Here is a 26,697-nt window from a genome sequence, read left to right on the forward strand (position 1 = left end):
CAAGTAGGATTCGTTCTGTACAGTAGTGAGAGCGAAAAACAATTTGTACTTTTTGAAAGAGTAAACAATCAATTCATGTTTACCCATACCACTCCATTCAGGATTGTGTAGACCTCTATTATATCTCCCTTCAGCCCAGTGGCGTACCAAGGGGGGGGCGGTCTGCCCCGGGTGCACGCCACTGGGGGGGGTGGTGCCGCGCGCCTGTCGGCTCTTCGTTTTCATGCTCCCTTTGCCCCGGAACAGGTTACTTCCTGTTCTGGGGTAGAGGGAGCATGAAAACGAAGAGCCGGCAGGCATGCGGCACCCCCCCCCCCAGCGGTGTGCACCCGGGGAGGGGGTGTTCTTTCGCCGGGGGGGGGGGCGTCGCGCTGTTCCGGGGGGCGCTGCACCCAGGGGGCGGGGCGCATCGGCAATCCGCCCCGGGTGTCAGCCCCCCTAGGAATGCCACTGCTTCAGCCATTTCTTCTCCATTCTGAAGAGCCCTAACCTCTTCAGCCTTCCTAATGTGAGAGTCATTCCATCCCCTTAATCATTTTTGCTGTCCTTCTAGGTACCTTTCCTGCTTATTTTTGAAAGAGAAGGGCGCCCATCTTCTGACACAAATCGGGAGATGGGCGCCCTTCTCTCAGGTACGGCCAATTCGGCATAATCGAAAGCTCATTTTGGCCGCCCTCAACTGCAGTCCGTCGCAGGAGCGGCCAAAGTTTAAGGGAGCATGTCGGAGGCATAGTGAAGGCGGGATGGGGGGCGTGGTTAACACATGGGCGTGCTCGGCCGATAATGGAAAAAAGAAGGCCGGCCCTGACGAGCATTTGGCCGACTTTACTTGGTCCATTTATTTTCGGGACCAAGCCTCAAAAAGATGCCCAAACTGACCAGATGACCACCAGAGGGAATCAGGGATGACCTCCATGTACTCCCCCAGTGGTCACCAACCCTTTACCACCCAAAAAAAAAAAAAAATTAAAAGCATTTTTTGCCAGCCTCTATGCCAGCCTGAAATGTCATACCCAGCTCCATGAAAGCAGTAGCAAGGTCCCTGGTGCAGTTTTAGTGGGTACTGCAGTGCACTTCAGGTAGGCGGACTCAGGCCCATCCCCCCCCACCTGTTACACTTGTGGTGGTAAATGTGAGCCCTCGAAAACCTACCCAAAACCCACTGTACCCACATGTAGGTGCCCCCCTTCACCCATAAGGGCTATGGTAGTGGTGTATAGTTTTGAGGAGTGGGTTTTGTGCAGGATTTGGGGGGCTCAGCACCCAAGGGAAGGGAGCTATGTACCTGGGAGCAATTACTGAAGTCCACTGCAGTGCCGCCTAGGGTGCCTGGTTGGTGTCCTGGCATGTGAGGGGGACCAGTGCACTACAAATGCTGGCTCCTCCCACTACCAAATGGCTTGGATTTGGCAGGATTTGAGATGGTCGGCCTCGGTTTCCATTATCGGCGAAAACCGAGGCCGACCATCTCTAAGTCCGGCGATCTCAACATTTAGGTCGACCATCTCTAAGGTTGAACTAAATGTTGAGATTTGGCCGGCCCCAACCGTATTAACGAAAGATGGCCACCCATCTTGTTCGATAATACGGTTGGCTCCGCCCCTTCCCGGGGCCATCCCTGGAGATGGCCGCCCTTAGAGATGGGCGCCCCCGTTCGATTATGCCCCTCTTTGTCACCCTTCTTTGTACCTGCCCCTTCTTACTGTATAGGACTGTGGTTCATGCTTTGTGGCATTCTGTTCACCATTCCTATATATGTCTCTGTGCTGTCTGGTTATTCACTATCCTTCCTTCCTTCCTTTTGTACTTTATTAGCACCTTATTAATATTAATAAATGCTTCTTCCAGCTATCCCATTCCTCCAGTACATATATGGATGGTCTTATAGAGAAGTGGGCTAATACATTTTTCACACCTGAGGTGGTTGTCCCAGTTGTCCATGTGGCCAATGGGCATAGCCCATTTAATCACATGCAAAAATCTTTGAAATTCATTGGCTTTTAGCTTAATCCACTTGTCCATAGGTAAATATTGTTGTCTTGATGCACTAGTTCCAAAAAGCCACAGATTGAAAAAATTGAGAGTTAGCCTACTTGCCCGAAAGACCATATATATTACAATTATGATTGTAACCTAGGTCTCCTTAGGTTATGCTTCCCTGTTGATATGATTCCCATAGTTATTTAACATCTGCAAGCTGCCTAGATTTTAATCTTAGATTTGTGGTGTACCTTAAATGTGAAACCACAGAATGAAAGACTGAGGGGCCCTTTTAGTAAAATGGGATAAAGTTTTGAGGTTACCAATGGTAAGTGCTCAAATTACTGCACACTAACCACATAGCTTCTGCGTTAAATGTTGGATGTGCTTCCAGAATCTGCCCATGTGGTTAACACAGAGAAGAATACCTTACTGTGCATTAACAGCAATTATACCATGGATGAACTCAACAATTCCTATTTAAGCTAGCAGTAAGTGCATCTGCACTACCTGCAGTGGTGACAGCATGTGGTAAGTGGGTGCTATTGACATGGCATAATTAGGTGCACCTAAATGTGGGTGTGTATCTGCCAACTTAAGCTAGTATACTATAATTGATTTGGCACGTAAATTTGCCATTATAGAATACTAGCTTAGATTTTTGGTGCATAATCTTTAGCATCCTTTATAGAATTGTCTCCTTTGTGACTAGTGCATGAATGATATGTAGAATACCACTGAGTGCACATCTTGCACTTACACACATGAGCTATTATTCTATAAAATACACGCACAAATAACAACTAAAATTAGGTGCCCTGTTATAGAATGAGGAGGCAAATACACATGTAAATGTTTAGCATACCAATGTATATGCACATATGTGTGGCATGTAAGCGCCAAAGATTCATCTAAGAGCTATTGTATTGCATGTGAGCAGACTGTGTGGAGCATGGACTGGGCACACACTTAAGCACATTAACATAGAATATTTAAAGTTATGCATTTATCTTCAGCATATAGGTGCGAGCATTTACACCAGCTCTATGGCTAACATATGTGATCACATCTAACAGTATATGCACTTATATATCAGTTATGCTAGGATCTTATAAAGGAAAGTAGTCACCTAAATATAAGCACATTGTTATGGAAAGGATCACATGCTTCTTAGATGTATAAGTAGCGGCGCATATGTGAATTTTGCTAAACTGCACATCTGAGAGGAGTCAATTGAGGACGCTAGCTCCAAAATGCGTTTTTTATTTGTCTGATTAAGGTGATTTTTTAACACCATAGAATTAAGCACAGTTCCTCTTCAATTACTCCTCCAGGCCCAGATGAGCAGTTAGCTGACAGCTATGCATGCCTCTTAGCGGGTGTAAATGTTGATGGGAAATTCTTGAAGTATATGCTTATGTCCATCACAAAACATAAAACCCTTGTATAAGTTTATGATCCACAAAAATCATGCACCAAATATGACCCCTTTAAATCTGTGGAATTGATAATTACCTGATGCTAGGGTCCACCTTGGGGGTCAGCACCCAAGAAAAAGATAAAGGTGTGGTTGTAGACAACACACTGAAATGTTCTGCCCAGAGTGCTTTAGCAGCCAAAAATGCAAACAGGGTGTTAGGAATTATTAGGAAAGAGATGCAAAATAAGATCACCTCAGCTTGAGTATTGCGTTCAATTCTGGTCTCCATATCTCAGAAAAGACATACTGGAATTAACAAAGGTTCACAGAAGAGCGACCAATATGATAAAGGGGATGGAACTCCTCTCATATGAGGAAAGGCTAAAGAGGTTAGGGCTCTTCAGGTTGGAAAAGACAGCTGAGGGGAGATATGATTGAGGTCTACAAAATCCTGAGTGGTATAGAACAAGTTGAAGTGAATCGATTTTTACTCTGAAAAAGTACAAAGAGTGGGGGACACACAATAAAATTATATGGAAATAAATAGGAGGTAACATTTTTTTTTACTCAGCGAATAGTTGAGCTCTGGATTGGAACTCGTTCCCAGAGGATGTGGTGACAGTGGTTAGCATATCTGGGTTTAAAAAAAGGTTTGAACAAGTTCCTGGAGGAAAAGTCCATAGTCTGCTGTTGAGATAGACTACTTGCCCTGGGATTAGTAGCATGGAATGTTGCTACTATTTTGATTTCTGCCAGATACTTGTGACCTGAATTGGCCACCGTTGGAAACAGGATACTGGGCTAGATGGACCATAGTCTGACCCAGTATGGCTATTCTTATGTTCTTAAGTTCATACTTATAGGAAATATGACTAGTGAAATTGCGGGCAGAAGAAAAAATGGCTAAAGAGTTGATAAGACCTTTATTAGGAAAAAAATAGGAATGGAATTGCAAGGGAAAGGAGAAAAAATAACAATGGAATACAAGACTGAAAGGTATTGAGAATAGCTATGTGGAGAGTGATGTGGATAAAGCAAACATGCTAAACAAATATTTCTCTTCGGTGTTCACAGAAGAAAATCCTGAAGAAGGACGGCGGTTGGTGGCAGAGGGTATATCTGGGAATGGAGTAGATATCGCGCTGTTTACGGAAGAAAGCATTTATAAACCGCTTGAAACTCTAAAGGGGACAAAGCTATAGGGCTGGATGGGATACATCCCAAGGTACTGAGGGAGCTCAGAGAAGTTCTGGTGGGACGTCTTAAGGATTTATTTAATAGACCTTTAGAGACGGGAGAGGTACCAAGGGATTGGAGATGAGCAGATGTGGTCCCTCTTTACAAACATGGAGACAGGGAGAACTGGGAAACTACAGTCGGCAGTAGGAAAAATAATGTAATCGCTGCTAAAGGAAAGGATAGTGGACTTTCTAGAAGCAAACGGGTTACCAGATCTGAGACAACATGGCTTTACCAAAGGAAAATCCTGCCAAACAAATCTGATTGACTTCTTTGACTGGGTGACCAAAGAACTGGATGAAGGGCATACGATAGATGTAATCTACTTGGATTTCAGCAAAGCCTTTGATATGGTCCCTCACAGAAGACTCATGAATAAGCTGAGAGGGCTGAACTTAGGACCCAAAATGGTGAACTGGATTGGAAACTGGTTGACTGACAGGCAGCAGAGGGTGGTGGTAAATGGAATCCACTCAGAGGAAAGAAAGGTGAGTAGTGGAGTTCCTCAGGGTCTATGTTGGGACCAATTCTGTTTAATATATTTGTGTGAGACAGAAGATGCTAGGCTTCCTAGAAAGGGGTATAACCAGCAGAAGAAAGGAGGTGTTGATGCCCCTGTACAGGTTGTTTGTGAGGCCCCACTTGGCGTATTGTGTTCAGTTTTGGAGGCCTTATTTTGCTAAGGATGTAAAAAGACTTGAAGTGGTTTGTAGAAAAGCAATGAAAATGGTAGGGGGTTTAGGCAGCAAGACGTACATAGAGAAACCTAAACATGTATACCCTGGAGGAAAGGAGAAACAGGGGATGTTCAAATATTTGAAAGGTATTAATTTGCAAACAGACCTTTTCCAAAGACGAGAACGTGGTAGAAGTAGAGGGCATGAATTGAAAGGGGACAGACTCAGGAATAATGTTAGGAAGTATTTTTTCACTGAGAGGATGGTAGATACCTGGAATTCCCTCCTGTGGGAGGTGGTGGAGATGAAAACGGTAACGGAATTCAAAAATGCATGGGACAAACACAAAGGAATCCTGTTTAGAAGGATCAGATCCAAACAAGCTTAGGGAAGATTAGGTAGGATAATTGGTGCTGGGCTAACTTCTACGGTCTGTGCCCTGATGCAGGCTAAGTAGATTTGGATGGGCTGGGGTGGAGGTTTTTGGGTGCTTTGACAACAAATTCAGAAATTTTAGAACAAGGCCAGTGCCAGGCAGACTTCTACGGTCTATGCCCTAAAATTGGGAAGGATTAATCAAGAACAGGTATAGAACAGGTATACATATGATGTAACACTTCATGCCATATATACTGAGTTTATATTGTTGGGCAGACTGGATGGACCGTACAGGTCTTTATCTGCTGGCATTTACTCTGTTAGTCCCTGAACGATTTTCAGAGGACTGTGTTCGTGAGAAGCTGGCTAAACTAAAGGTGGACAAAGCAATGGGTCCAGATGGTGTACATCTGAGATTACTGAGGAAAGTTCTAGCGGCTCCACTGGCTTACCCTTTCAGTGCTTCTCTAGAGTCAGGAGTGGTCCCAGAGGACTGGAGAAGAGCAGATGTGGGGCCTCACCAATGACTTGTACAGGGGCATCAACACCTCCTTTCTTCTGCTGGTTATACCCCTCTCTATGCAGCCTAGCATCCTTCTGGCCACGGCCACCGCCTTGTTGCACTGTTTCGTCACCTTGAGATCTTCAGACACCATCACCCTAAGGTTCTTCTCCTGAACCGAGCTTACTAATCTCTCTCCTCCTATCTGGTACATCTCTTTTGTATTTCTGTACCCCAAGTGCATCACTCTGCACTTCTTGGCATTAAATCTTAACTATATATATAATTTATCACGGGACCTCAAACTTCACATCCAATACATTAATACCTTGAATAATGTATGATTACTAAACAGGGGGAAAAAGAATAATATCATACTGCTAATATTGATGTTATAATTTTTTATTTATTATGACAGAGAAAATTGCATCATATAAATGCTATTCTATTTTCACATATAAAACCTAAATAACATTAAAGAATGATCAATAAACTGAAAATCAACATGACCAGTAATCACAGACACAAATTTGTTCCTCAGATAATTACTCCTCTTAAACTTTCAATTCTGCATGACCTTTGAGAAAGTGTTATGAAGGTTTTATTGCATTGAAAGTGGATGATCAGTTCAGAGGAGTATCGTATGTGTACAATCTTTGATTGACCAGGATCCGGCAACAGGAATCGTATTGCAACTCAACCAGTTTAAGAGGAGTAATTATCTGAGGAATAACGTTATCTACATTCATGAGCGGGACAAGTTGTTAACAACAGTTAAGTTGATTCAAAAGTAAACAAGCGAGGAGGAACTATTGCTGTTTGGAAGCTAACGTTATCCATACATGCATTGAACTACTGGACATAAGTGCATGAACTGATGTGCATTTCAGTTGGAATGGCATTCAGCGTGACATAGGTGAGAATTGAGGAGTCACAACCAATGTGAGAACCAGGGGAAGCGCAAGCAGCGGGATGAAGACTGAGAGACTAAAGGAGCATGAAGGTCCAGAAGTTTAGCTAGTGCTGAACATATAATGCCACTCTTCCTCCCTTTCTTTCTTCCCTGTCTTTCCTGAACAGACTATAACCTGTCTCTGTGATTCCCACTAAATCCAAATCAGCCTCTTCCAATCACAGCCTCAAATCTTAAATCTTATTTCCCATACGTCGGGCATTAGTATATACTGCTTTCAGATATTGCCCCTTTTTCCCATTTGTGTAGAGGTTATTTAATTCTTCACTTACCTAAGGGCTTGTACTTACCTGGAGACTTTGATCACCCTGCCCCAACAATTCTAGTTTAAAGCCCTGTTCAGTAGGTTAGCCAGCCTGCTGCTGAAAACACTTCTTTTCTTCTTTGATGTGGAGGGGCATAAACGAATGGGGCGCCCACGTTTTCCTGAGGGCGTCCTCGCAGGACGTCCCCGCAAAGGAGCGGGGAAACCCGTATTATAGAAACAAGATGGACATCCATCTTTCGTTTCAATAATATGGTCGGGGACGCCCAAATCTCAACATTTAGAGATGGTCGACATAAATGTTGAGAGGGTCGACCTTAGAGATGGTCGTCCCAGGTTTTCTGCAATAATGGAAACCGAGGATGCCCATCTCAAAAACGACCAAATCCAAGTCATTTGGTCGTGGGAGGAGCCAGCATTCGTAGTGCACTGGTCCCCCTGACATGCCAGGACACCAACCGGGCACCCTAGGGGGCACTGCAGTGGACTAACTGATGCACTAACTGAACGGAAAAAGGCATGCAGTGGTCACTAACCACCTCCCAACCCGAAAAAAAACAACTTTAAAAACTTTTGTCTTTTTTTTTAGCGTATGGGTAAAGGACGTCCTTCGCAATGCCTCCATTCCTGTGATGGCAGTTGAGGACGTCCAAAATGTGCATGTTTCTGTGAGAAGGACGTCCATGCCTGCTATGCCTCTGACACCCCCTTTATTTATTTATTTGGATTTTAGATCACAAGTGGCAGCAGTGGGATTTGAACTGGCCACCTCTGGATTGCAAGACCAGTGCTCTAAGCACTCTGCCACTCCTCCACTCTACTCCATTCCACTCCCTTGAAATTTAGCCATCCCTGTGGGGGGGGGGGGGGGCAGTTGAGGACGTCCAAAAGTTTTGAAAGAAGGGCGTCCATGCCTTCATTATGCCTCCACTGACACAAACATACCTCCCCCCCCCCCACCAAGGACCTGCATCCTGCCCCCCCCCCCCCACAGGGACGGCCAAATTTTAAGGGAGTGGAGTGGAGGAGTGGCCTAGTGGAGGAGTGGCCTAGTGGTTAGAGCACTGGTCTTGCAATCCAGAGGTGGCCAGTTCAAATCCCACTGCTGCTACTTGTGATCCAAAATCCAAATAAATAAAGGGAGTGTCAGAGGCATAGCAAAGGCATGGACATCCTTCTCACAGAAACATCCACATTTTGGATGTCCTCAACTGCCGTTGCAGGGACAGAGGCATAGCGAAGGACGTCCTTCACCCATACTCTTAAAAAAAAAAAAAAAAAAGACGAAAGTTTTTAAAGTTTTTTTTCGGGGTGGGAGGTGGTTAGTGGCCACTGGGGGAGTCAGGGGAGGTTATCCCCGATTCCCTCTGGTGGTCATCTGGTCATTTAGGGCACATTTTTGTGGCTTGGTCGTAAAAAAAAAAAGGACCAAGTATAGTCGGCCAAGTGTTCGTCAGGGATGCCCTTCTTTTTTCCATTGTCGATTGAGGACGCCCATCTGTTAGGCACGCCCCAGTCCCGCCTTCACTACACCTTCCGACATGCCGCGATGGGAAGCAGTTGGGGACGCCCAAAATCTGCTTTCGATTATACTGATTTGGGCGACCCTGATAGAAGGACGCCCATCTCCCGATTTGTGTCGAAAGATGGGCGCCCTTCTCTTTCGAAAATAAGCCTGAAAAGTTTGTATATAAAATTCTTTGAGGATAAGTGGCTACTAAGCCACTTCCAGCCACAGGCTGACTTAACCCCAGATATTTAATGCCGCCACATGCACAGCTCCTGGCATTAAATATCCAGGTATGCCCACTGACCTAGAAATTAACTGGGCACTGGCCAATATTTAAACCAGTGCCTGGTTAACTCGGCACATAGAGTTAGGACCGCCTTTTTGTTGAGTGGGGGAGTAGCCTAATGGTTAGTGCAGTGGCCTGAAAACCAGAGGAACTGGGTTCATTTCCCACTTGAGGTCCTTGTAACTTTAGGCACGTCACTTAACCAGGGTACAAAATAAGTGCCTGTATATAACATGTAAACTGCTTTGATTGTAAAAATCCCATTCCCTTTATGCTCTCACTTGGTCTGTTAGCCAACTGAATATCTTTGCTAAGTTGCTGTTGTACCCTAACTCTGCCTCCAGACTGCTCCTAACCTGGTTAGCAGGGGTATTAAGTATCACTGTCTGGTTAAGTGCTGCTGAATATTCAGGAGTTGCTAGCATAGTGTAGTTTAACCAGACAGGAGCCTCTCCTGCTCAGTTAAACCCTTTAAATATCGATCCCTTTATTTTTTTATGTGTGTTTTTGAGAATTATTACGTAGCACAAGTCTTTCATGGAAGCAGCACACCCCTCAGTCACACTTGAAAATTTTCTGTTTTCAGCAGTTATAACAATATCCAGATCTTTCAAAGAAAGCACCCAAACTTGAAACAGATTATCCTCTGTTCCATTATTTGAATTTTTTATGTGATGAACTAAACCTGCTAAATTTGAGGTTTTACAGAAGCCATGATCACATGGCTTCTGGGTATACTTTGTGGCTTGATTTTCAGACATTTTTCCACATCTCAAAACCTCATGAGATGAAAAATGGCTAGACCTATGTTTTTAAATAATTCACAGTCTCACGCTTTCCGAGGCAAATAACACCACTGGTAAATTCTGCAGAGAATAAGTTGAGACTCACTCATGTATCCCTGGCCCAAGGCTTTGCACAGCTTGTCACCTGTTTTATTTTCCTTAAACTAGCCTAACCCTGCTCTCATGAAGTTGGATTACTTTGGAATTGTCAGAAAGTGCTGTGTGAATACTGATATGCCATGGGGTGATTTATTTTAAAAGAAATTAAAGGTCAATAGCTGTATGATTAATTATAAATATAAGAAGTCTCTGAATTCTGTGTTGCTCTGTATTATTGAGTAAATATACGTCTTGTTTTCTGTTTCTATTATATTATGACATTGGTATTTGGAAGGGGAAAGCAAGAGAGAATCTGAAGGTTTTTGAAGTAAATTCACGAATTCTGAAGTGTTCTCATGGCTGCTGTCTTTCAGCTAAAGCAATGATAGATTGTTAATAAATATGGTAAATTTTACTGACTCGCTACCATACTTAAATTCAACTTATTTATTGACGCCCCCTCATACTTTACTGCAGCAAGATCTGTTGCTGTTAACTAAAAGCAGATCAATAAAAATGCTAAAGTTTGCATGTTTTAAGCATAGAAATTGCTGCTATTTTTAAGCTTTCTTTCATCCTGAATTGTCTTTGGTGTATTTTTTGTCTGCTTTTTACAATGAAAATGGTTTATTGTATCCATCTCTTGAATGCACCAGAGGAGTTCATTATTGTGAATATTGCATTTTCACTGAGACTGGGAGAGGGGAGAGGAAGTAAGACATGAAAGCAGCTTGGTCTCATACATGGCCATATTCATACTGAAATCATTGCTTAATTGTGTAAAGCTGGATTCTCTGCAGTGTACCATCAGTTACTTACTTATTTCTCTGCAGTCTGGGTTAGTTTACACTGAAGAAGAGTGGGAACGAGAATGGAATGAGCTACTGAAGTTAGCTTCGAGTGAACCACGCACACACTTCAGCAAAAATGGAGGAACTGGTGGAGGGTAAGTTTGCATTTGCCATTAGTTATGTTATACTGTTTGTAAACCCTGTTAGGAAAGACAGTATTTATTTTCTCCCATATATTATGTGGTATTCATAGAAGCAAACTGATTTGTACAATTAATCTTCCTTCCCTTTTTCTATGTATTTTTTTATACGTGTGTGGTAAATGATTTTATCTTTTTTTAATATCATTTGTAACATGTGCTTGCCTCAGGGCAGGTGTGGTAAACTACCATGATATCTGTCTTGAAAGGTGGTATAGCAAATACACTTAAATAAATAAAGTAATAAAACTTCAAGTATTGGAAACATATGAGCCATATATTTATTTATTTATTTTATTGCATTTGTATCCCACATTTTCCCACCTATTTGCGGGCTCAGTGTGGCTTACAATACATTGTAATGATGGAAGTACAATTTGTTACAACATAATTATGGTTACATTGTGAGGAGTTAAGTTAAAACAAGGTCCAGGTATCGTTAAGGGAATAAAACAGTGGAGAAGAACGACTAACAATAGAAGAACAACTGATACTGATAGGGCAACAGAACATTAGCAGGAGAACGTTCTGGCTTAATATATTTTTTACCTGTAAAATTGAGGTTTAAATGTGTTAAGTTACGGGGGGTAATAGTACAGAGAATGTATTGATGCATTGTTAACAGTGTGTGTGGACTTCATGTGTTTTGATCTTTTCGATAGACTTTTTCAAAGAGATGAGTCTTTAATAGTTTGCGGAAGTCGGTTAGTTCATAGTTCGTTTTTAGGTTTCGTGGTAGTGTGTTCCAGAATTGCGTACTCATATAAGAGAAGGTTGATGCGTGTAGCATTTTGTATTTTATGCCTTTGCAATTAGGGAAGTGGAGGTTGAGGAAAGTTCGGGATGATCTTTTAGCGTTTCTGGGTGGTAGGTCTATTAGGTCAGACATGTAGGCTGGGGCTTCACCGTGAATGATTTTGTGGACTAGTGTGCATACTTTAAAAGTGATGCGTTCCTTGAGTGGCAGCCAGTGTAACTTCTCTCGTAGGGGTTTTGCACTTTCGTATTTTGGTTTCCCAAAGATGAGTCTGGCTGCTGTGTTCTGAGCTGTTTGAAGTTTCCTAAGTGTTTGTTCTTTGCAACCTGCGTATAGTGAGTTGCAATAGTCCAGATGGCTGAGTACGAGTGATTGCACTAGGCTGCGGAAGACGGATCTTGGAAAGAATGGTTCTGTCATCAAAGTCATCTACTACTACTACTTGACATTTCTATAGCGCTACTAAGGTTACGCAGCGCTGTACAGTTTAACAAAAAAGGACAGTCCCTGCTCAAAGGAGCTTACAATCTAAAGGACGAAATGACAAGTTGGGGCAATCTAGATTTCTTGAATAGTGGTTAGGTGCCAAAGGCGACATTGAAGAGATGGGCTTTGAGCAAGGATTTGAAGATGGGCAGGGAGGGGGCCTGGCGTATGGGCTCAGGGAGTTTATTCCAAGCATGGGGTGAGGCGAGGCAGAAAGGGCGGAGCCTGGAGTTGGCGGTGGTGGAGAAGGGTACTGAAAGGAGGGATTTGTCTTGAGAGCAGAGGTTACAGGTAGGAACGTAAGGGGAGATGAGGGTAGAGAGGTAAGGAGAGGCTGCAGATCGAGTGCATTTGTAGGTTAGTAGGAGAAGCTTGTATGCGGTACCTGATCGGAAGCCAGTGAAGTGACTTGAGGAGAGAGGTGATATGAGTAGATCGATCTAGGCGGAAGATAAGACGTGCAGCAGAGTTCTGAATGGACTGAAGGGGGGATAGATGGCTAAGTGGGAGGCCAGTGAGGAGTAGGTTGCAGTAGTCAAGGCAAGAGGTAATGAGAGAGTGGATGAGAGTTCGGGTGGTGTGCTCAGAGAGGAAAGGGCGAATTTTGCTAATTTTGCTAATCCCTCATTTTTACCTAAAGTTGTCATGCCCTTCTGCCTGAATAAGGATTAGTACTTCTCACCTATCGGAAGCATTCAGATGCTCAAGGGAAGCCCTTCATATACTAGATTGTAAATTATTATTATTATTATTAACATTTGTATAGTGCTACCAGACGCACGCAGCGCTGAACACCTGACACACAGAGAGACAGTCCCTGCTCAATAGAGCTTACAATCTAAAAGAAATCTAATTGAATCAATCTAATTGAAAAGAACGGCATCATCGAGAAAGTTGACTCATCTGTTAATTTCCTTCAAATAGGACTAGTATGCCAGCTGTATAAAGAACTCAAGCAAACTGTCTGGCATCTTTTTTTTTTCTTCTTTTTATTGAGAGAATTTTAATTGTACAAAGTAGAGTGAACAAAGAATAAAAAGTAAAACCGGTTAACAATGGCTTTACTAGAAATAATAGTACATAAGTCATTTCTCCTTAGAATATTTTTCAATAAACACTATGAGTATAAATATTTAGTTATTAATTTTGAAAATCTAGACAAAAGGAATCTAAACGAGCCTAAGTTTTTAAGGTTGAATTAGCATTGAGATGCTTATGAGCAAGGAGAGTTTCATATTTTCTTATTACACACACACACACACACACACATATATATATATATATATATATATATATATATATATATATATATATATTTATTTATTTATTTATTTTATTTATTTTATTTATTGCATTTGTATCCCACATTTTCCCACCTCTTTGCAGGCTCAATGTGGCTTACAATACATCATGGATAGTAGAAATGAGAAGAGAATAGATATTTGGTGTTACAGAAGGATTTGGGGTTGCATGGTAATGGAATACATGATAGTGATATAACAGAAGGCATTCTTAACATTTCTGGATATATGTGGGAGTTTCACATGTTTTGATCTTTGTGGTATATCTTGTCGAAGAGATGGGTCTTTAGTAGTTTACGGAAGTTGGTCTGTTCATAGGTCGCTTTTAGGTTGCGTGGAAATGCATTCCAGAATTACGTGTTCATATAGGAAAAGGTTGATGCGTGCATTAATTTGTATTTTAGACCTTTACAGTTGGGGAAATGAAGATTAAGGAATGTGTGAGATAATTTTTTAGCATTCCTGGGTGGTAGGTCTATCAGGTCTGACATGTAGGCTGGGGCCTCGCCATGGATGATTTTATGTACTATGATGCATTCTTTGAGTGGGAGCCAGTGTAGCTTCTCTCGTAGGGGTTTTGCACTTTCGTATTTTGATTTTCCAATTATGAGTCTGGCTGCCGTATTCTGGGCTGTTTGGAGTTTTTTGAGTATTTGCTCTTTGCAGCCAGCGTAGAGTGAGTTGCAGTAGTCTAGATGACTGAGTACTAATGATTGTACCAGATTATGGAAGACGGTCCTTGGGAAGAATGGTCTTACTCTTTTTAATTTCCACATTGAGTGGAACAACTTTTTGGTTGTGTTTTTCGCGTGATTCTCAAGTGTTAGGTGCCGATCAATGGTAACTCCAAGAATTTTCAGGGTTTCCGAAATTGGTAGATTTAGTTTTGGTGTGTTGATGATGGTAAATTTGCTTGTGTTGTGTTGAGAGGTGAGTATTAGGCATTGGGTTTTTTCTGCATTGAGTTTTAACTGAAAAGCATCTGCCCAGGAGTGCATGATATGTAGACTTTGGTTGATGTCATTGGAAATTTCTTTTAGGTCTTGTTTGAATGGGATGTAGATTGTTACATCATCATACAACTCCACCATTCATTAAAACATAGTTTCAAATTATTTTTCCAATTAGTGACAATAAGATGGGAAGCAACAGCTAACAATATAGTAAACAATTTCTGATCTGGGTCAGAGAGAATAATGTTAGGATGAGATGCTCGTAGAATTATGATTTCATATGTAATTGCTGTATTCACAGGGAAGTGAAAAATAAGCATGCAATGCCAAATTAGATTCCAATATGCTCTAACATTTTTACAGTAAAAAATCATATGTGCTAAAGTACCATTATTATCATGGCAAGAAAGACCAGCAGACTGAGGAGGTGACTTTCTTGGTAATCTTTGCCAGGCGAGTAGGAGTCCAGTAGGCTTGATGTATTATGAAGAAAGAAGATTGTGATATTGCTGCTGATTTTGTAGGACGTATGGATTTAGTCCAAAAAAATAGTCCAGTCAAAGTCAGATGAGGTAAAGCACAGATCTTGCTTATCGGAGCTATAGTGTCAATATTTGATTCTTGAAGTTTTTTTGTATAATACAGAGGCTTTCTTATGACCTGCGATAATACTTTGACATTGGGAGAAAAACTCAGAGGGAGATGCTAAGAGAGAGTTGGAGACTTGTAGTGAAGAAATATATTTAGAAATATCTTTCCATACATGCGAATCTATTAAGAGATATTATGTAATAAAGACAAAGTACTTGGAGATAGTAAATTACCAGACAAATACAATTGAGATAACATCCATATACCCTTCTTTTTCCATTCAGATTCTTGACGTTAACAAAGTAGAGTCAAATCTAGGGTTATACCAAAGAGGAATATCTTCTAAAGATACATTTTTTATACTGAGACCAGATTTAAATTCACGAATGGTATAAGCAGAGGTTTTCAATAATCTAAGATGTTTTGCATAGGGATATGAATCCATATATGGGAGAAGATATAGCGGACAGGGTTGAACCAGTGCTGTTTCAAATATATACCATCTAGGCGTGAGTTGAGATAATTCTCTTTGAAACCACATTAGAGATTGTGCAAGTCTAAAAGCCATGTGTTTTTTTCTAAAATCAGGAATGTTAATACCACCTTTATCTTTAGGTGATTTAAGCTTTTTGAGAGCTATACGAGGAGGTTTCTGTTTCCAAAGGAATTTATTTAATAGAGAGTCTATCTTTTTATATAGCGAGTTTGGGAAAGGAAGAGGAGTCATACTTAGTATGTAATTTAACTTAGGAGCCAAAACCATCTTTATGACTTTTGTCCTTCCCCACCATGTAAGATAAAGGGGGGGTCCATGAATTTAGGATTGAAGAAGTTAAGGATATTACTTGATCCATAATAAGAGATATAGAGGGGCATTTTCGAACGGCGCCAGCCATCTCCGGGGCCGGCTCCGCAAGTGGGTGGAGCCAACCGTATTTTTGAAAAAGATGACTGGCCATCCTTTTTTTCAATAATACGGTTGGGGCCGCCCAAATGTCAGAGATGGCCGGGTTTGAGATGGGCGGCCTCGGTTTTTGCCCATAATAGAAACCGAAGCCGGCCATCTCAAACCTGGCCAAATCCAAGGCATTTGGTTGTGGGAGGGGCCAGGATTCGTAGTGCACTGGTCCCCCTCACATGCCAGGACACCAACCGGGCACCCTAGGGGGCACTTCTAAAAAGGTAAAAAAAAAATTTAAAATAGTTCCCAGGTGCATAGCTCCCTTACCTTGGGTGCTTAGCCCCCCAACCCCCCCCCCACCCAAACCCACTCCCCACAACTATACACCACTACCATAGCCCTAAGGGGGTGAAGGGGGACACCTACATATGGGTACAGTGGGTTTGGGGGGGGGGGCTTTTGGAGGGCTCCCATTTTCCACCACAAGTGTAACAGGTAGGGGGGGGATGGGCCTGGGTCCACCTGCCTGAAGTCCACTGCACCCACTAAAACTGCTCCAGGGACCTGTATACTGCTGCGATGGACCCGAGTATGACATTTGAGGCTGGCATAGAGGCTGGCAAAAAAAGTTTTAAAGTTGTTTTTTTGAGGGTGGGAGGGGGTTAGTGACCACTGGGGGAGTCAGGGGAGGTGATCCCCGATTCCCTCTGGTCAGTTTGGGCACTTTTTTAGGACTTGGACCTGAACAAAAAGGGACCAAGTGAAGCCGGCGAAATGCTTGTCAAGGCCAGCTTTCTTTTTTCCATTATCGGGCGAAGCCGGCCATCTCAATGCACGCCCCCATCCTGCCCCCGCTACCATGCCGACATGCCCCCTTGAACTTTCGCCAGCCCCACGACGGAATGCAGTTGAAGCCGGCCAAAATCGGCTTTTCGATTATACCGATTTGGCTGGCTTTAGGAGATCGCCGTCCATCTCCCGATTTGTGTCGGAAGATGGCCGACGATCTCCTTCGAATGATCTGGATGGTCTTATCAACTGAATTTGAATACCATATACCAAGGTTAACTTTGTTAGGTTCCAAAGAGAATGGTAAATGTGACACCTGTTGTTTATGGACGATAAGTTTAAAGGCAAAACAGCTGACTTGGACCAGTTAATTTTGTAGCCAGATAAGGGTGAAAAATAATGTATGACTTCTAATAAAGTACTAAGAGAATTTGGTGTAGTGTAAAATAATATGTCATCAGCATATATGGAGAGTTTAAACACCTCACCCCCTAAAGATATTCCAGGGATATTGGAGTTATTTCTATGGCCAATGGTTCTAAGGCAATTTTAAAAAGGAGAGGTGATAATGGACAACCTTTCTTAGTGCCTCTTCTAAGGTTAAAGACAGTTTATTCCATTTACAGCAATCGAAGCTAAAGGATTATTATACAGAACTTGTACCATTTTAATAAAAAGAGGGCTAACGTTAAACCAATGTAGAACTTGAAAGAGATGAGGCCATTCTATTTTATCAATAACCTTCAAGTGACACTGCAACATACAGCTCTTGTAAATTTTCAATATACGCAAGGATATTCCAAAAGTGTCTAGAATTATCATTAGCTAATCTGTTTAGGGTAAAACCATTTTGGTCCCTATGAATTAAATCTGGAATGATATTTTGCAAGCGTAAGGCCAACAGTTTTGCATATATTTTATTATCTATATTAATTAAAGAGATGGGCCGATAATTTTCTACTTTAGATGAGTCTCTGTCTGGCTTAGGAATGACAATAATTGTGGACTGATAAAAAGAACCAGTTTTATTATCATGAGATAGCAGAGAATTATATATGATATTCAATTTAAGGGACAATATATCTGCAAACCTTTGGTAAAATTCAACAGTAAATCCATCATTCCCTGGAGATTGGAAAGAGATTGAATAGCCTCCATTATCTCCTTAACAGGGAAAGGTCGATCTAGAGTAGCATTTTGAGATAAAGTAACAAGTGGTCTTTGGAGATGGCTTACAAAATGAGTAAAGGAGTCAGCAGAAAATTGTATTTCAGAATTATATAATTTGTTATAATGTATTTGAAATTGTTGGGCAATAGCAATATCAGAGGTATGAGCTATATCAGTAGAATCAATGATTTGAGAGACTCTGGTCCTATTTATTCTTGCTATGAGATATTGGGCAAGAAGGTGACTTGCTTTATTGCTTTCTGCATATATACTGGATTTTTTAAGATGGATCAGTTCTAGACCCTCCTTAGAGAGGACTGTGTTGAAGTCATATTTCAATGTTTGTAGGCGTAAGAGAGTAGTAGGGTCATTATCAACAAGAAATTTGTTTTCCAATACTTTAGTTCTAGCAAGCTTGTCTGCCATTTCTTTTTTATGTTCGCGATTTTTCATAGCAGTATAACTAATAATATGTCTTCTATAATTGACTTTAAGAGCGTCCCACCATAGAAGGGCTTTATTAACCTCTATAGGATTAAATTGAAAAAAATCCATTAATTTTGATTTAATGAATTGAATAAAAACTGCATCCTGCAACAATATAGAGTTAAATCTCCAAGGTGGCTTTTGATGGGTATGGATTATATTGTCTAAGGTAAGAGATATATGTGAATGATCAGAAAGAGCTTTACCAAGTATTTGAGTATTACTTATATTAGGTAATAATGATGAAAAGATTAAAAAATAATCAATTCTAGAGTAACTACCATGTGGTGGAGAAAAGAAAGTAAAATCTTTCTCCCTGGGATGAAAAATACGTCAAGGGTCCACTAATCCCAAAGCAGATTTGAAGTCCTGAATCTTAACTAAAGTTTTAGTAATTCTGGGGGGGACATTTGGACTTTCTATCTGTGATAAGATCCTGCACTTGATTGAAATCTCCCCCAATTATAATACTTTTGGAACTGAATGATATAATCTCAGAAGTTATATCATGAAAAAACACTGGAGAATCAGAATTGGTGCATAGAGATTGACTATTAGTAAATTGAATTTGAAACATTAAATTCAATATCACTCATATGCCTTCACTGTCAGAGCATTGTTTTATAATGGAAAACTGCAAAAATTTGCGTATTAAAATGGCAACACCATTTCGTTTGAGACGCAGGAGAAAAAGCAGCAACAGAATAAAATTTATCCTGTAACCTGATATTATCTGGATTATTAAAACGAGTCTCTTGAACTAAAATTATGTCAGCCTGAAGTCTCTTGAAATATAGTAGTAACTTTTTATGCTTTATAGGGTTGTTTAAACCCTGTGCATTAGTGGAGAATATTTTCATTGAGATAGTAATAGGAGATTTTAACAATAAGATAGTTGTCATATAATACCAAATATGTTATTACCATAGTGCAAGTAATTAAGGAGAACTCCCAAGTAATGCAAGTTAATCTGAGAGTGAAAGACAACATTTTAAACACAACGAGAAGTGCAAGAGCACTTTTTGATTCAACAGTATAAACTGTTGAAAAATAATGAAACATGGGAAATGGACGTCAGAGCACATAGAAACATGACAGCAGATAAAGGCCATATGACCCATCCAGTCTGCCCATCCTCTGTAACCCCCAATTCTACCTGTTCCTAAGCGATCCCACATGCTTATCCCATGCCTTTTTAAATTCTGGAACAGTCCTTGACTCCACCGGGAGGCCATTCCACGCCTCCACCACCCTTTCTGTGAAATAATACTTCCTTAGGTTACTCCTTAAGTTACTCTTAACTTTGTCATATGCCCTCTCATTCCAGAGCTCTCCTTCATTTGAAAAAGGCTCTTTTCCTGTACATAAATTACCTTGAGATATTTAAACGTTTCTATCATGTATCCTCTCTCCCTCCTCTCTTCCAGCATATACATGTTGAGGTTCATAAGCCTGTCCCTATAATTTTTGCAATCAAGACCGCTTACTAATTTTGTAGCCACCCTCTGGATCGACTCCATCCTGTTTATATCTTTCCATAGGTGCGGTCTCCAGAACTGCATGCAGTACTCCAAATGAGGCCTCACCAGAGACTTATACAACAGCACTATCACCTCCTTTTTCCTGCTGGTCATGCCTCTCTTTATGCACCCAAGCATCCTTCTGTCTTTGGCCGTCACTTTTTCTACCTGTTTGAAAGCTTTAAGGTCCTCAGGCACACAGTCCTTCCCACATCCCTGAGAGTTGTTTCATTATTTTGAGGTTTAAAATTGATGAACTGAGAAGACTACTGCATATAGAAAGGGTCATGTATGCTCAGGACTTCACACTAAAGTTCAGAGCTCTGGGAGAGCAGTTCTGTCCTGGTGCCATCAGATAGCATCAGTACCCGTTTGTGTGCCTTATCAATCCTGCTGTCTATAGAAAATATATATAAGAGGTGAGCGACATTGCTTTCCATTAGGCATCTTCCAGCATGGTTTAGAGAACATAGCAGTTCAGTGATTCCATAGTCTCAATTGAGCAGCATGAAAGTAAATTGCTCCCATCCAGGAATAAAACCAGCATACTTCTGATGCAAAGGTCACAGTTACATTGCCTAGCCAAAAGAGAACCATCTGCTTTGAAGCATTTTTTAGTCCTTTCTTCCTGCCACTTGAGAGGTTCATTATAATTATAATAGGGTTTGATAAAATTGGCCTATGGCAAAGCTGTGGATTTTAAATTGTATCAGTTTTATGTGTTTTTGAGTAAAACTGGAATTTTCATACCTTTTGATTTAGTCATATAGATGTGGTGAATTTCAAGATGTTTGCTCAGGTTTCACCTTCTGTTCAGTCTCACTTGTATAACATACTAATAGGTAGTTATGCGGACAGGCAAGAAAAACTTGGTTTTTGTTTTCTTTCGGGATATGTTTTAACAATTTTCGAGTGTTTTTTCTTTTTTAGTTGATTTCACATATTTGTTTTAATAGGGAAATTTTTTTTCATATCAAGGGTCTCTTAAGTATAGTAGGGTTTTGCACTTATTGCATGTTAACAGCAAAAAAGGAAAAGTCCATAGACCGTTATTAAATGGACTTCGGGAAAATCCACTATTTTGGGGATAAGCAGTATAAAATGTTTTCTACTTTTTTAGGATCTTGCCAGGTATTTGTGACATGGATTGGCCACTGTTGGAAACAGGATGCTGGGCTTGATGGATCTTAGGTCTGTCCCGGTATGGCAATACTTATATACTTATGGGTAAGCACAAAGCCTTTGTGGTAAATGCTGGGCAGACAGTTACCACATGGGCATTGTGTTACATGCCTGGGCCAATAGCGCGGGCCCTCCATACTATAGGCCCAGGCATGTAACTGTTAACATTTCCCATATAAACAAGGATGACCCCCTAGCAGTAATACTATGAGACTCCTACTAGTGGTTAGTGGTACCACTTTGAACCCATAGCTAGATGAGGCAGGATCAGAGGTGGACCATTCCCACTCCTTGGTACTAGACCACCATAGTTCACATCAAAGCAAGTCACAGGGATAGGTAGGGAGTCTGGGAGTGGGGACAGGTGAGTAGGGCTGTACTTCATAGCAGGAGCTTGCAGAGCTTTCGAGATCAGAGGATTGGATTAAGGAGTGGGGGCAGGGGCATAGCCAGACAGCAGATTTTGGGTGGGCCTAGGCAAAAGTGGGTGGGCACCAAGTGTTCTCCCCCCAACACCAAAAACATATCTCAGCTGGTGGGAAAATATTTTCCTCCACCTTGGCAGTCTGCAGCAAGCATGCGCTGAAAATTGAGTATGCGCAGGTGCCACTATCGTGGAGAGCAGTGTTTTTGTTACCATCAGGGGGAAGTCTTTAGCTGGCCGAGCTAAATGTGTGCTACTGTTGGGTGGGCCTGAACCCTAACTGGTTGGGCCTCGGCCCACCTGTGGCTACGCCACTGAGTGGGGGGAATCAGAGAGCTAATGGGGGGTTGGGGGAATCTAGGGATAGAATCAGGTGTGGGAGAATTGGAAAGGAGAGATCAGATCTGGAGAGCTGATTAGAGTTAGGGCTGTGGCCATGCTTTCAGATTGTCAGTAGCACATGTGCACTTACTGCCTCCTCTTGAGGTGTCAGTAAGTGCAGATGTGCTGTCAGCAGTCACGACAGCTAGCACATGGTACCCATAAGAACATAAGAATTAGCCATACTAGGTTAGACCAATGGTCCATTCAGCCCAATATCCTGTTTCCAACAGTAGCCAATCCAGGTCACAAGTACCTAGCAGAAACCCAAATATTAACATTTGTTGCTACCAATTCCACCTACATGCTAGGTGTCACTGGTGGCCATACCTCTGATCTGCCTTGTCATGCCCCATTCCCTTCCCCTACCTGTATTAAGCAGCTAGTGCAGGTGTGCCACTGTTACAAGAAATTATTTATTTTGGGGAAAATAGCTCGAGAGCACTCGCTACTGTTTATAATTTAAGAGCAGATGCTGTATTTATAAGTTTTAGGATATTAATTTCTCCACCAATCACCAAAGGTGATAATTGCAATAAATTGAATAAATTAAGTATATATAAAAGATACCATATACTCAGAACACAAAGAGACCGTATTTTTAGCTTCAAAAAGATTGATTTAATATACAATTGCACACGAGAGGTAGGTTTTAAGAGATCTTTACAGATAATCTGTGCATAAAATAGAACCAAGTAGCAGGTAGGTTAACTTACAAGTCCTTGTTACAAGCATGCTGTGGTCCAGCTGATTGATGAGCACATGGTTAGGACAGGAGGGCTTCTGCAGTGAATGGATCTGAGTTGCTTGCAGCTGAAGAGAATCTGAGTTGCTTGCAGTGGAAGAGAATCTGACTCTTGGGAAACAGCTTGTCCTTTTATATCTTGCAAGCTGCAGGAAGATATGTCATGTGGATCTTTGTCCTGGTTTCCACACGACCCTTGGGCATTTGCAAAGCATTGTGGTATCTTGGTCTCATGTCTGCACACGACCCCTGAGTCCTGGTCTCATGTCTTATGACATCACGAGACTTGCTGTCTGGATTTAGCTGGCAAATGGTCTTTTGATGTCCTGCTCAGTCTCTTGGGCAGATACACATTACAAGTCCTTCCTTTCTGCACATGTCTGAAAGCTGATGGGAGGGGCAGGTATACCTTTGACAAGCAAAAGTCCTGTTTATGCTTTTCCTCTGAGTTCTTTGTTTTCAATGGGGTATTCAGGTGCCCACCTTAGTCCATCTTTTGTTAGGTGGGAGGGCAGAGGAAGCTCTTTTGTGTTTAAGTGTTTGTAATTAACTATCCCTGCTCTCAGGAGTTCCCAGAAAAAGGGATGGGGAGAGAGGGGCTTGAAATGAAACTATTCTCTCTGCTGCAGTGTCAAAAATATATTTTTAAAAGCTGCACAAATATATATCTGATTCAACACAACACCATGCTACACATTTAATTCTGATGATTGGCGTATACCATAACACCACCATGCTTCTGGTTTTGCCGCATGGTAGATGTTAGCATGGTTCTGCACTAATGATTGCTATGCAGTAAAACCCACAGCTTAGTAACAGTCCTTGACTAGAGCACATTAAATCTATTTAGCCTGCATAGAATTGTTTAAGGCACACTAAAGAACGGAATGTGCACTAACAAAAACACACCTCTTTTAGTAAACAGAATACATACTTTTTCATTTTGAAATGTACATGTTCTCTTTCATTTTGGATCGGCCACCCACACAATTTACATTGTAGGCCATTTTCTAAAGGAGTCTATATGGGTCATTGCCTTTTTATAATTAGTTGCAAGGTACTGTACATCCATACAAACCTGCATGCCTTGCAATAACACAGGTTATTCAAAATTGCCCCTTTAACCTTTACTCATATCATTTATGATTATATCAAACCCACTGCTATTTTCATGTAATAACTACAGAACAGTGTCATTTCTTTTCCCCTCCAGGGAAATTGAAATGCATCCAATTTAAGTTACAAGAATAGGATGCCTTATAAAATCTTCATACCCTCATACATTTTCCATATTTTGCTGTTTAAAAAATAAAGTTCAAAATACTTTAAAGTAGCGCTGGCACCTGTGTGTCTTTCTAAAATATCAGAACAAATCCTGCAGAAATCATTGATAAAATTAACCCATGTGTATTTGTACCTACTTAGGAGCAGGGATAAATGTAGCCTCCCCAACCCCAATCAATGCCTTCCCCCGCTGCTTGCTCAAGTCTGAGGCAGCAAGCTGAAACAGAAACTGTGACCTTCACCCTCCCTTTTGCCCAGCTGCTGATTCACTCACTTGCTGCCTTCTGACTCCCTGACTTATAGAAACCAGGTGCAGGGCCATAATCTTCTAAACGTTGTAACCAGCTCTACTTGGCCCATCCCCTATGATGTAACTTCCTCTTTCAGAAACAAGCTTGGTAGAACCAGTTGTGAGATGCAGAGGATTAGAGGCAGCAGTCCCAGGAAGGTGGCCTGGTGGAGGTGCTGGGGAGAGACGGCAGGAAGGAGTGACCAGGGACAGAAGAGACAGAGATGAGTGATACTGGATGTTGGTTAGGGGAGAAAGAGAGATGGAATGGTGGTGGGAAAGGAACAGCGAGATAAAAGGGACAGTGCTGGATGGTAAGGATGGAACAGAGAGAGAGAAGGGCACTATTGGATAGTAGGGATTGGAGGAAAGAGAAAAATGGAATAATGATGGGAAGGGAGAGAAACAGGGGTGATGCTGAATGGTGGAGGGAGGAGAGAGATGGGGCAGTGCTAGATGGGGGGGGGGGGGGAGAGAGAGAAAGAGAGGCCATATTGAATGATGGAGGAAAGAACTATGGGGCAATGTTGGATAGGGGATGGGAGGAAAGAAAAAATGGGACAATGGTTGGAAGGGATACAGAGGGGTGATGCTGAATGGTCAGGGGAGGAAAGAGATGGGACAATGCTGAAGGGGGGAAGAGAGAGAGAGAGAGTCAATATTGAATGTTGGAAGGAAAGAGAGACACGGGGCAATGTTGGATGGGGAAGGAAGTAAGAGAGAGAAAGAGAGATGCATACTGAAAGGTTGAGTCATGTTGGGGGTGTGGTATGAAAGAGAGAGAGGGGGGAGATGCTGTATGGCCGAGTAGAGGGAGAGAGAGAGAGACAGGAGTGATGTTTGATGGTGAGGACAGGGGGGAGAGACAAAGGAGATGTTGCATGGCAAGGGAGACACACACACACACAGAGGGGTGATGGATGGCAGGGGTTAGGGATAGGGGGGAGACAGAGGAAGTGCTGCAGGGGAGGAGGGGAGAGAGGAGATCCTGAATGGCTGAGTGGAGGGAGATACATACTTAAAAACACACACACACAATGCTACATTGCAAGTGGAATCAGAAACAGGAAACCCTGGATGGGGGTGGCAGACACACACACAAACAAAAGATGCAGCATGGCTGGGGAGAGAGAGATACACACACACACACACACACACACACACACAGAGGAGATGCTACATGGCAGGGGCAAGAGGGAAGAATTAGTGAAAGACTGGGGAATAAGAGAAGCAGAATAGGAGGTCCTAAGTGAATGAAAGAGATGAAAAAGCATAGGTAGATGCCATAAATAAAAGGAGAAATTGAATACTGGATAATGAGAATGAATGAAATCTGAATGGACAGATATATAGAAAAATGGAAGAAAGATGAAAAAATATCAATATCAGAAATGGATGTAGTAGAAGAACTGATGTAGATATGAGAGAAGAGAAAAATGACAAATGGACAGGAGACTCTAGAAAGAGTAAGACAGGAAAGCAGTAACTGGAGACTGCAACCTACATGATTAGAAAAATTAAATGGGAAGATAAAGGCAGGAAAAAGAATTTTATTTTTAATTTAGAATGAAGTAGTGTTGTTAGTTCACTTTAAAGATCAATGAATAAAAAGAAAAGAAAAATGGAAAATAAGGTGATATGTTTTTATTGGACAAAATACATTTTTTGACTAGCTTTTAGAGACCAAAACCACCTTCCTCAGGTCAGTAAACTATCATGACTTGAAGAAGGGCATTTTGGCCTTTGAAAACTAGTCAAAAATGTATTAAGGGCCTCTTTTATCAAATTGTGCTAGCGAGCACCGGGATTGCTAGCGTGGTTTGGTAAAAGAGACCCTAAATTAGTCCAATTTAAAGAAGTAGCAGAATATTTTTTGTTTTATTTTCATTAATTTAGTGAATGGAATGTGTCAGTTTTTGAAATACAGATCTGCTATCCTATATAATAATTTGTCCATCTGCGTCCCTGGCTGGCTGGCTGGGTTCATAACCGTATGCAAATGAGCTTACATCAGCTCGCCTCTAGCCTTCCCTTCCCTCTCAGTGTCCTGCCCTTGCAGAAAGACGAAATGACGTCAGAGGAGGGTGGAACACTGAGAGGGAAGGAAAGGGAAGGCTGGAGGCGGCGCGAGCCAAGCCTGCCACTTTCACTGCCGCCACTGCGATCTGAGGTAAAATGAAAGTTTTAAAGGCAGAGCGGCAGGAAGGAAAAAATGCTGTTGTGGGAGACGAGGGCAGGCAGGTGTGGGCTGGGGTTGAACTCGACCTTGGGTGCTTAAAAGGGGGGCAGGTGGGGGCTGGGGCGAGTCACTGGACATGGATGGGAGGGGAGGG

General features: G+C 41.8%; 1 protein-coding gene across 2 annotated transcripts in view; it reads left to right on the forward strand.

Annotated features, from left to right (window-relative positions):
• The window catches only part of OTUD7A (OTU deubiquitinase 7A), a 468,456-nt gene that overhangs the window by 322,557 nt on the left and 119,202 nt on the right, over window positions 1-26,697 (forward strand). For both annotated transcript variants that reach the window (XM_030188471.1, XM_030188476.1), the window contains exon 9: window positions 10,948-11,060. In XM_030188471.1, coding sequence (XP_030044331.1) covers window positions 10,948-11,060 — 113 coding nt within the window. The remainder of the gene's footprint in view (window positions 1-10,947; window positions 11,061-26,697) is intronic.

The sequence above is a fragment of the Microcaecilia unicolor genome, chromosome 1 (assembly GCF_901765095.1).
Source record: "Microcaecilia unicolor chromosome 1, aMicUni1.1, whole genome shotgun sequence".
Classification (NCBI taxonomy): Eukaryota; Metazoa; Chordata; class Amphibia; order Gymnophiona; family Siphonopidae; genus Microcaecilia; species Microcaecilia unicolor.